General features: G+C 32.1%; 1 protein-coding gene across 1 annotated transcript in view; it reads right to left on the bottom strand.

Annotated features, from left to right (window-relative positions):
* Window positions 1-3,135: 3,135 nt before the first annotated feature.
* Window positions 3,136-12,191, bottom strand: part of LRRCC1 (leucine rich repeat and coiled-coil centrosomal protein 1) — a 33,837-nt gene continuing 24,781 nt past the window's right edge. The window contains exons 15-19 of the mRNA XM_081258751.1: window positions 11,773-11,936; window positions 8,595-8,803; window positions 8,365-8,502; window positions 5,720-5,855; window positions 3,136-3,827 (exon numbers count right to left, since the gene is read on the bottom strand). Coding sequence (XP_081114877.1) covers window positions 3,705-3,827; window positions 5,720-5,855; window positions 8,365-8,502; window positions 8,595-8,803; window positions 11,773-11,936 — 770 coding nt within the window. The 3' untranslated portion in view covers window positions 3,136-3,704. The remainder of the gene's footprint in view (window positions 3,828-5,719; window positions 5,856-8,364; window positions 8,503-8,594; window positions 8,804-11,772; window positions 11,937-12,191) is intronic.

The following is a 12,191-nucleotide window of genomic DNA, read 5'->3' as shown; positions in this document are numbered from 1 at the left end:
TGCAAATAAGCTAGCTCAGATTTTGGTAGGGATTGCATTTAATCTGTAGATGAATTTGGGGAGAATTACCACCTTAAGTCTTCCAATCCATGAATATTGTCTTCTTTGTTTCCTTTCAACCATGTTTTGTACTTTTCAGAGCATGAGATTTTCACTTCTTTTGTTAAATTTATACCTAAGAATTTTATTCTTTTTGATTCTACTGCCTATGGAGTTCGTTTTTTATTTTAAACCACTGTATTAAGGTATGATTGACATGCAAAAGCTGTACATAGTCTGTACAATTTGATGAGTGGGAATAAGTATAAACTCATGAAACTATCACCATCATTAAGGCCATAAACATATTCAACTTCCAAAGTTTCCTCTCACCCTTATTATTATTATTTTCTTGTGCTTATTCCTGATTCTAGTAATTTGAGCCCTTTTTTCCTGAATTAATTTAGCTCAAACTTTGTCAATTTTGTAGATTTTTCAAAGTCAAAATTTTAGGTGCATTGATTGTGTTGTTTTTCTATTTTCATTAATTTCTGCTCTAATTTTTATTTCCTTCAATCTGTCTGCTTTGGCTTTAGTTTGCTCCACTTTTCCCAGTATTTATAGGTGGAAGGTTAGGATATTAATTTCAGGTTTTTCTTTTTTAATGTAGTTGCTTGCAGATAAAAATTTCATTCTGATGACTACTTTAGTTACATCTCATAAATTTTGTTATATTCTTCTCATTTCCATTCACCTCAAAGAATTTTTCTAATTTCCCTTGTGATTTATTCTTTGATCCAGTACTTATTTAGGAGTTTAATTTCCACATAATTGTAAATTCCCCAAATTTGTTATTCCTTCCTAATTTCAGTTCGCTGTGGTCACAGAGCATACTTTGTGTGATTTCAATACTTCTAAACCCATTGAGTCTTGCTTTTTGACCATCTAATCTATACTGCAGAATGTTCCATGTGCACTTCAGAAGAATGTAAAGATTCTGCTGTTGTTGAAAGTGTCCTGCAGATGTCTGTTAGGCCTAATTGGTTTACCATGTCATTGAAGTCTTCTGTTCTCTTGTTGATCTTATGCCTCATTGTTCTATCCATTATTGAAAGTGAAGCATTGAATTTTGTTACTGTTGAATTACCTTTTTTTCCCTTCAAGCCTGTCAGTTTTGCTTCATGAATTTTGGGAATATGCCAGTAGGTACATCCATGTTAATAATTATTATACACTCCTGATAAATTGACATTTTATCATCTTTCCTACTAATACATTTTTTTTGTTTTAAAGTCTATTTTGTCTGATATTAGTATAGCCACTCCATGTTTCTTATGGTTGCTATTTACATCTTTTTCTGTCCTTTTACTTTCAACCTATTTGCATATTTGAATGAAAGTGTCTTGTAGGCAACACACAGTTGGATCTTGTTTTCTTGTCTATTTTTGTCTTTTGGATTATTTAATCCAGTCACACTTAACCTAATTATTGATGTAGTTGAATTATACGAGTTGAACTTATTTCTGCCATTTTTTGTTTTCTAAATATCTTGTCTTTTTTATTGCATTTAATAATTGCTTTATACTTTATTGCTCTACTTCTGCTTCTTTTGTATTACACAAATATTTTCTAGTATAACATTTTAATTCCCTCTATTTTTTACTTGAGTTACTTCCTTAATGGCTTCACAAGGGCTTATATATACCTTATCAGAATATACAACAGATTTATACTAACCCAGTTTCAATGAAATGTAGTATCTTCTCCTATATAGCTCTATTCTCTTCCTCTTTTTGTGCTTTGTTATATATGTTACATCTATTTTATAATTGCAACTGTTTTCATAGTTGTTTTATATAACTTAAAGTCTAAGGAGAGCAAATAGTTACATTTTCATATTTATTTTCATTATTGTTGTCACTTGTTCCTATGATTTCAAGTTACTGTCTCCTGTTATTACCTTGCTTCCATACAGCTTTGCTTTCACCCACCTTTGTGCTGATATTGAGAAATATTACATTTTATGGTTTACTCCCAATAATACAATTATACACATTGTTTTATATATTTGCTTTTTTAATCAGCTAAGGGGTGAAAGGAAAAGAAATTTGTATTTACATTCTTTTATAATTACCGGTGTTTTTTTCTTCTCATGTGTATTCAAATTACTCTCTAGGGTCACCTTCTGAAAGGACCTGAAGCCTTAAGAATTTCCTTCAGCCTTTGTTGTAAGGTGGGTCTGGTAGGAACACATTTTCTCAGTTACCTGGGAATGACTTGATTTTGGTTTCATGTTTAAAAGATAGTTTGGTGGGATACAAGATTCTTAGCTATTTTTTTTTTTCTTTGAGCACTCTGTCAGCCCACTGCTTCTAGTCTCCTTTGTTTTGCATTTATTCTGAGGGATAATTTTGTTGGATGTAGAATTCTTGATTTACTGTTCCTTTTCTTCCTGTACCTAAAATATGTCTTTCACTGCCTTCTGGTCTCCATTATTTCTGATGAGAAGTTAACTGTTAGTTATATTGTTGCTTTATATGAAATAAATCGTATTTTCTTACTGCTTTCAAGATTTTCCCAACAGTTTGACTGTAAAGTGTCTAGGTGTGGTTCTCTTTGTGCTTATCCTGGGTTTTACTGAAGTTCTTGAATCTGTAGGTTAATCTTTTTCATCAAATTTAGGAAGTTTTCAGCTATTATTTCCCCCAATATTTCTTATGTCCTCCCCTCCTCCACAGACTCCCATTACATATATTGACACGCTTGATGTCCCACGGATTTCAGTATAAATCTTGCCTATAACAAAATGGGGCCCTCTCTTTACATTTACATTTTTTGATTCCATTTAATTTTAAAAACTTAGTTCACTGGCTATTCGTTAAGAATTAGGTATTATATTCTAAGGTATATATTAAGTATAAGTATATATTCTATATACTAAGGAGAATAGTATTTAAATCTTTGTTCTGAATACAGAGGAACATAAGAGATGACAAAAGTGAAATAGTAATAAGTGAACTGATGTGAAATGGAAGAAAACTGTTTCCAGTTACAAAATAAGAATTCTCTTTATAAATAATAACTAAAAAGGGAAAATGAGAGAGTGACAGTGGAACAGTAGTGTTCCTCTTGAGACAATGTTTATAAAACCTTAATATAATCTTTAATGAAAAAGTCATATGCATTATATAAAAAGGGGTCATTATGAGTGATGTGGAGATACATATGCATTCTTAAAAATACCACAACCTTTATATAGATTTAAAATATTTTTTAGCTACATTTATGAGCATTTCAAAAGAATGGCACTATGTCAACTAAAGGACAACCAATAAATATAATTAGTTCTTCATCAACACAGTAAGGTTAACAACAATATTAAAATACTTTCCCTCATATAGTCAAAATACTAATCTTAATTTTCATTAACATATTTGTAGGCAAATGTGTAATTAACAAACAATGTATAGCACAGAAACGAGAAAAAGTGTTTTAAGTTTAGTTATTTTGATAGGTTTTTCTAATACACATATTGTCAACAATTTATTATAAAAAACCTACATATACAATTAATAAATACTTGATCAAGTCTTTTAAAATATAATCAGAATGAAATGTGTAGAAAGAGACATTTCAAAGTCATAGCAGTTACTACTATCACAATATTTAATCATTTTTACAATAGGTCTGCTGGTTCATTTCAATTCAATCCATTCTCAGAACCATTACATTTCTTGCTGAATTTGATTTAGAGCAAAAGCAAGTTGCTTAATTTTTATTTCCATTGCTTTTTTGTTCTTGCATGTTTCTTCCAGAAGTCCACGCATTTCTTCTTCAACTTGATGAACCTAAATCAACATATAAATTTTATAACATTTACATTTCTTAATGAAAATGTATTTTAAAAAATGCAAAAAGTGAAAAATTTATTCTTATACATTTTGTATTTTGTGATGTTCATTTAAAGCACAGAGGTTAATAAAATGTTAACTTGTTCAAATACTAATAGGGAAAATGTTATACTTTATACAAAGTACTTACATGTGTATTTTCCATTTATTTCTCATAGGTTCTTGTGATGAATAATACATGGTAATTTATTTTATATTTATTTTATATTTACCTCTATTTTATAATTTAGAAAACTTGTTCAAGTTGTGTAGCTTCTCAGTAGCATATTTGGATGATACCCAGTCTTCTGACTTAATCTTTCCACTGTCCTGTGCTGATTAGGAATGCTGAATCATGAATTTGACTTACCCTTATAGACTTTAAAAACTGAAACAACCTCCGTTTCCAAAGAAACTCTTTAATTTAAATACTGCATTTCTAAAATTGCTGGTGGTGGTTATAAATTACCATCTTTTTGAGAGATCATCTTATGATTTTATTAACCTACATTCTCCTAGGATTCAATGTATTTGATGCTACTGATTTCTGCTTGAAACTCTCTCTCCTATCATACAACATTCCTGAGAGTACTACCAATATCATCATCCCTTTCTGTTTACTCCCCTCTTCCTAATCTCTAATACAGACTTCCTAATTTTTTTCCCTTTGAAAACTAACATTTTTCCTAATTTAAATGATCACCTCTATGATCATTACAATTTTACTCTATTACAATTTTTTTTCATGATTACCACATTTAAGCTTTGGTGAAATTTTTCTATTCTCTAACAAACACCTCCCTTTGATATTACATCATATTGGCAAGATGTCCATAATCAAACACAGTATTTTCCTTTTAGCTAAAGGCCTAATTTTATACTTTATTTAGTAATACCTAATGTACTCTTGTTCAACAATCAGTAGATTTTAAATAAAATATCTGAAACATCCGTTAACTTGAAATGAAATAAAGAACTAAATTTTGAACAAGTTATATTTCCTTATTCATTGTGATTATTTCCAAAGACCTAAATCCCTCTTTCTGGTTACATAGACTCCTGATGCTAATGTCATTTAATTATACAACCTTGATTATAATATATGAAGTATTACTTTCCTTTTCTATTAACTCTTTTCCTTTTCCAGTTGCTGATTTCTGAATCTCCAGTCTTAAAGATATCTGTTTCTTATTATTACTTCAAAATCAGGGAAAAATGGAAATTCATAACTGTCTGCTCATCCAGTGGATTTTAACAGAGGGGTCATATCAGAAGCACCTGTTGAGAAAAATACCTGGGTCTGATCCCAGTCTTAGTGAATGAAAGTCTGAGGGGGAAGCACATGCATATGTATTATTAAAAAGCTCTGCAGGTAATTCTGATGTTTGCCTCTGATTTATTATCATCCTAACCCATTCCTTTGTCAATGATATTAAAATGAGAAACTTGATAGTTTTGAACCCTAATTGATAATAAAACACTCCTTGAGAACTTGTCCTAGGTAGTGATGGATTGTATTTAATACATTCACATTCTCATCTTGCCTATGTGTAACCAAAAGGGCTTCCAGCTGAAATTGGCTAGGGATACAGAAATTTTTATGCAGAGTTCATGGAGTAGGTGCACATCAGAATCAAACTTATAATCTTGGTTTCATTAAAATTATATGCTACAACTAATCTAAGTATTACCGACATTTTGGTCTGGCTTCATAACTGTACTGGCAATTTTCTTCATATCTATTTGGTTATTAAATCATGCTTCCTTTTCTCTTTTATCATTGTCAAAGATCCAATTTACTTAGCTATAACAATTTAATACTGATTATCAGTGAATTTTACTTACAGTACCTTTAAATTTGCAGAATCAATACATTTCTGCTTTTCACTTGCCAGCTGGATTATTTCAGCTTGATGAGCTTCAACAATTGCAACAACTTGTTTTTTAAAGGCATCATCCATACTGTGAAGCTTTTCTATTGCATCCCTTAAAAACAAAACAAACCCACATATCTACTGGTACGTATAAAAATTAGGCTGCTTTTTGTCTTTTTAGATGGAAGCTCTTGCATTCATATTTTAATGGAAGCATAACTCCATTAAATAGCAAAGGGCTATCTTGGGTAACTAAAGATATAAGTAGTTCACCATCCAACAGAATCTTAGTAACAGAAGAGAGTAAGGTAATATCAATGGAAGTTTGTTACACTATTACCCTATGAAAGTTAGAGTACATTGGTTCTCATTTATTTTGAGTCTAAGAATGTGGTTTATAAGCACCTTCATAGATGGTACTATCAATCTTTTTTTCCTTCATGTATTAGCAGTGTGATAATAATTTGAGGTATATACACTATAGGAAGGTTCAACTTTGTAAGCATGTATGTCTGACTTCCCTATGTTAATGCTTAATGGATAAAACCCTATGTTAATAAATTATAAGCAGTATTCACAAAATTTTAGTGCTAAAAGTTTCTTATAGGCCAAATACCCATTCCTTTATATTAAGTATGAATACTTTTATTAAAAACGTTAAGTCCATAATGAACAAACTTCCTGGTTTTGGCACAGCCCATTGTAATAGTGGACTGAACACTGGGACTGAAACTGAGCAGGACCCCGTGGGGCTCCTGGGCATGGAAGCCTTTCTGTGTCCCCATTTCTTGTTTGTAGGGAATAGACTCCAGCCTCCATGACCTTCCCTGAGTTCCAAAGGGCAGATTCAAACAGTTGCTAATGAGGGAAGGGAGGGGATGCAGAGACTAGGGAGAAGACCACCTGACACCAGATTAAAGGAACCAGAGAAGCTCATCAGGAGACCACCTGAGGCCAGATTAAAGGAGTGCAGGCACTGCACACACCCTGATCCTTATTAGTCGTTCCGCCCTTGAACCACTGCTATAAAACTCCTCACTTCCCAGGTTGGGACACAGTTTTTTGAGGCACGAGCCTGTTGTGTCCCCCTTTGCCCAGCAAAGCAATAAAGCCATTCTTCTCTATTTCACCCGAAACTCTGTCTCTGAGACCTGATTCAGCACCAGTGTACAGAGGATGAGTTTTCAGCATCAGGACCATGAATCAAGTCTTTTTTTTTTATTCCCAGTTGCAACAGTTGGTAGCTATGTGACTAAGGGCGAGTCACAAACTCTGTGTTTAAAGTTTGTCAACTATAAAACACAATAATCCTGCCTGTTCAGCCAAGCTCACAGAATTATTGCTGGGTTCAAAATAAGATATAAGAAAAAAAACAATTTATACATTATAAGAAACTATGCAAATAAAATATATTCTTATGAACAATAATTTACTTATTTTATTAAAATTCCATTAAATTAAAAATCATATTACCAATCTTAGTCATAAAAGCATTAATGTATAAAATCAGGCCTTTATTGTTTTGCTCTTAAAGACATGATAAACAATGCAATATAAGAGATTCTAAAAATTGTCAGGCTTTATGATTCTTATTAAGTTTAGGAACTGCTAGTTATATGAAATGATTGTTTCGTTTAGGATCAAAAGGACTCCAAATTGCAAAGCTGTGACCAGCAGGAGAGAAAACTGCAATAGGTTCCAAGTCAAGGTCTCTGTATTCGTGCTTGGTTGTAAAGCAAAGTGGAACAGGGTCCATTAGCAAATAAACAAATGACTGTATTATCAATCAAAACTTTCTGGGGAGTATAATAACACCTTTTCGAAGAATTAAAATATGAGAAATCAAATTTCCAGGTTCTATTAGACTTGATATAATGGGAACCTACCTCTATATGAGATTTTTGGGCTACCTATATGCCATGTTATCTATGCCATTCTGTATCTTGACATGAGCACTGGTCACTAAACCATGCTACCTAATTTTTAAGGCAGTCAACTTTGTAAATTATTTTAAAAAGTCTAGTTATACAGCTTACAAGGTAAAACCCTCATTTCCTCTAGAGTATTTTATAAAATCCATAAAACAATGGCATATATGTATACATTTTCTTCCCCTTCTTTAAAATCAACTCTTATCCTCAGCTGGTGCAGGCCAACTGCTACTTAAATCTGTTTTAGCTTCTTCAGGAGCTCACTGTTCCTGGTAGTTAGTGATTTCCTCCTCTAAACTCCACATACAACAGCCAAAAATATCACTTGCTGCTTTCATTCAAACAGAGTTTGAAAACAATAATCACAGTAATAAGAATGAAATATTTATACAGCAATTACTATGTGTCAGGCACTATTTAAGTGCTAAATAACCCATACAAGTCATATATATATATATACATAAATACACATATATATAAAGTTTAAACCTCACATCAAACATTAATGTAGGAAGTATTATAATCTTCATTTTATAGATAGAATGGAAATAAAGTACTTGGCAAATACCTATGTCCAGCATGTTTTTACCCTCCTCACCCCCATCCCCTGTCCCGTTCTACACAACCCACCCATCCCAATTCAGTTTTATGTTTAAAGATATCCCACATACTTTAGGACTTAGTCCTTACTTTTGCAGTTCAATACTTTTGTCTCTTTCTGCTTTAAGTTTCCTTTCTTTGTTTTCAAAGTTTTCTTTCACTTCTTTTACTTGCATTTCAAGATGACACAGAAGCTCTCCTTTGCCATGCCACTTCTGATTAAGTGTACTAATATGAGAAGAAATAATTTAAAAAATAAAATTGGTTATATGAAATTATTAAGCCACATGTTATTTCTGAACAGGAAATTCGTATAATACCTGTAAGCTCTTCTAATTTCTTCAAGTTCTAATTCCTTTACTTTCAACTGCTGTTTTAGTTTTTCTTTTCTTTCATTGTGTCTTTCTAGTTTCTCAATTATTTCATCCAGTTGTGAAGATTTTTCATCAAGTTGTTCTTGGGTACATTTTTGTATTTCAGTGATCTTTTCGTGTAAAATTTTGATTTGTTCCTCTCTTTCCTGTAAACACTTCATTTTTACAGGAAAAAAATCATTATTTTAAAAAATAATTATTTTTATTAATCTTATATTTTCTTTTTTCTTTTTGACAGTTTTTGCTTTATTTATTTATTTATTTATTTATGGCTGTGTTGGGTCTTCGTTTCTGTGCGAGGGCTTTCTCTAGTTGTGGCAAGCGGGGGCCACTCTTCATCGTGGTGCGCGGGCCTCTCACTGTCGTGGCCTGTCTTGTTGCGGAGCACAGGCTCCAGACGCGCAGGCTCAGTAGCCGCGGCTCACGGGCCCAGTTGCTCTGCGGCATGTGGGATCTTCCCGGACCAGGGCTCAAACCCGTGTCCCCTGCATTGGCAGGAAGACTCTCAACCACTGCGCCACCAGGGAAGCCCAATTTTTATTAATCTTGAATGTCTCATTTCCTAATTAATTCAGTATGATTTAAAATTATTATAAAAACTATAGATTAAAAAATAAATTGAACATTCAAAGAATGTTTTAGAAAAGATTTACAGAACATTTAAAAAATCACAATCAATAAGGAATAGCACTACTACTATGTTTTAACTGCCACTAAGAAAGATGCACTATTTACACTTTTTATTTCATTAAGTTAGTAACTACCAACCACACAGAGGGAGTAGAAGGAAAAGAAAACTGTACAATGAAAATTTCAGTTAACATGGAATACAGCAAAGACTTATGTTCACTGTGCATGTATGACACAAATTAAAATGCTATTTCTAGTATGCTAACAAGCGTCTTCTGCATGAGGATGATCAAATACTTTAAAATAAAGTATGATTTCATCACTATTACAATGTCACATGAAAATAGGCTCTACATCCCCCAAAACTTCCTTTTATTATATCTTCTATACTGTGAGTCATACTTTATCCTCTATTTGCATATTACAAATCAGAGGATAATGAAAGCCCAAGACCACCTTAGGCACTGTTAAGTGTTTGCAGGTATTAGGCCTTATATGGGTTATTTACTTCAATGAACATGTTTGCTTTTAGGGGGTACGCCTGGATGGCTGGAACAGCCCTGCTATAATACCAACTACTGATATCAGTCTCTGAAAGTGAGAAAAGATGAAATTGGCAGTTTTTGTTTTTACCCTGTTTCCCCTGTCCCACCTTGCCTTTTTTTCCCTTTTGGGAAGAAGATATAGGCAAACAAACAAATGCTGAACAAAGCTAATTTAGGCATGAATTCATTAGTATTTTAAAAAATGTGGTTCAATTCCTCAGTGTGTTATATATCTAAAAATTCTAAGCAAAGGTATCAGGTAGTCTTCTAGTCTTGACCAACATTTGCATAAAAGGAATGAATTGTTTATTCTCTCCTCACAACTCTCGTACTTAAGAGTAATACTTAAGTACTTAGAGGAGAGCAGTCTTGACACATATTATATTAGGAATCCACAGAAGCTATAGAAGATTCTTATGAAAAACCCCATTAATAAAAAGAATAACATTGTAGCATCAGAGAGTTTTGTGATCCGTACTTAAAAGTACCAAAATAATACACAGGAGGAGACCAAATCTCAGAAGATTTGTTTCTGATTTCCAGTCAGAAGCTAACTACAGGATCTACTTAATTGAAAACATTGAACTCCAAATTTTGCAGATTAGGTCATTATCCCTTTAAGTTATTAGCTATGATGAATTTACTGCTAAAAGAAATTATGCCTAGCTATCTCTGTATGTTCTGTGATTAGATGGAATGCACCATTAATGCTCATATCTTTGAGACTGATACAGTGTTCTTTAAAGTAAATGTACTAAGTTGTGAAAAGAAAAATGATGAGTTGAAAATCTGAAAACTTTTTTTTTAACCAAAAGTCTAAAACTAAAAGTCATCTGTTTTTTGGCTCCACTATTTATTCATTTCTAGTAATTTCCTCCCAAAACTCTGCTCAGAGATTAATAAGCAGTAGTCTTACTGTGGAAGTAGTTATGTCAACCACAAGTATTATACCAAGTATAGATTTTTAAAACAAGAAAAAATGCTCACTGCTAAAAAATTTAAATAATTTTCAGTGTAGCTTGGCATGTATGACAGATATAATTGAAATTATGGTTTCATGCAAAACCAAAAAACCAGTATAATTGTTTAGAGTTATATAGTTCAAGCATTCACAGCCTAAGTCTAGCTATGGATATAGCAACATGGTGATAAATATGTTTCTTTATTTTCTGTACTTGACGAAGTTAAGTTCTCAAGGAGTTTCTTAAAAATGACTAAGGGAAAAAAAACCCAAATCTTAGGTAGTTATAATTACTCTAAAGAATGAGTTCCTAACTTTTTGGGTGACAATCTTACTTACAAGTTTCTTAAAAACCTTTTCTCAGCTATTTTTATACCTTAAAGATAATCTCTAGAAGAAAATTTTGGAGTTCAAATTTGATTCACTGTTCAAGCTAACTTTCAGAATATTTCTCTGGAAATTTTCATGTAAGATACTTTGAAACAAGTGATCCTGTTAGTATTCTCTCTTAAGATAGGCCATATTGAAGAAGAGGGTAAAAACGGTTTCCCTTGGGAACAAGCATGAATCTTTTACATTCTTTCTATTCAGATACTTTAAAATACAGGATAGTAGGTTCTGTCATAATTTCGAAACGTGAATTAGCAATACTGGAAGATACTAAACAAGGAAAAGTTTAAATAAAATATTTGTTTTTGTGGTTCCTAACCCTTTATGGACACTACTTCCAATTATTTCAAAGGGCCATAATAACATTTTCCATAAAATTTTGAGGTAAAAGTAATTTCAAGTTAATAAGTTAATAAATAAATGTCATATATAACTTTTAAAAGCAAAGAGGCAAACATAAAAGAAAAAACATGATAATATGTCTTAAATTCCATAACAGTTGGGATGCATTGAGACAAATATTTATTATTATACTTTGATCCACAGATTTTTCAAACTTTCCACATGTTCTTTTCCTATAATAAAATGTCAAACTTACTTCTTTTAATTTTCCAATGGTTTCAGTTTGGTCTTCTACGATTTTGCACTTAATTCTTAATGTGTCATTATCACGTTCATTTGCCTTTCGCAGAGATTCATTCTCCCTACACAAACTTTCAATTTGAGCCTCTAGTCTCCCATGATCTTGGGCTAGAGAAGATCCTAAGAAACAAACATCATCAGTTAAAAACTTAAAAAGACCTTGGAGAATTTATATTTTATGAACATCTAATTTTACAATGTATAATATAGTAAATAAAAAGAAAAGCTGAATAAAGAAACAAAATATATAATAGCACAATATGAAGAAGAAAGGGGAAAAGAACAAAAAGGCCTTCTAATAAACAACTGTGGCTATTTGAGAACCTAAAACCACAAATCATGAACAAGTAACTCAGACATGAAATATTTAATGGG

The sequence above is a fragment of the Mesoplodon bidens genome (genome assembly GCF_964165515.1).
Source record: "Mesoplodon bidens genome assembly, chromosome: 16".
Taxonomy (NCBI): Eukaryota; Metazoa; Chordata; class Mammalia; order Artiodactyla; family Ziphiidae; genus Mesoplodon; species Mesoplodon bidens.
This window is presented reverse-complemented; position numbering and strand designations above follow the sequence as displayed.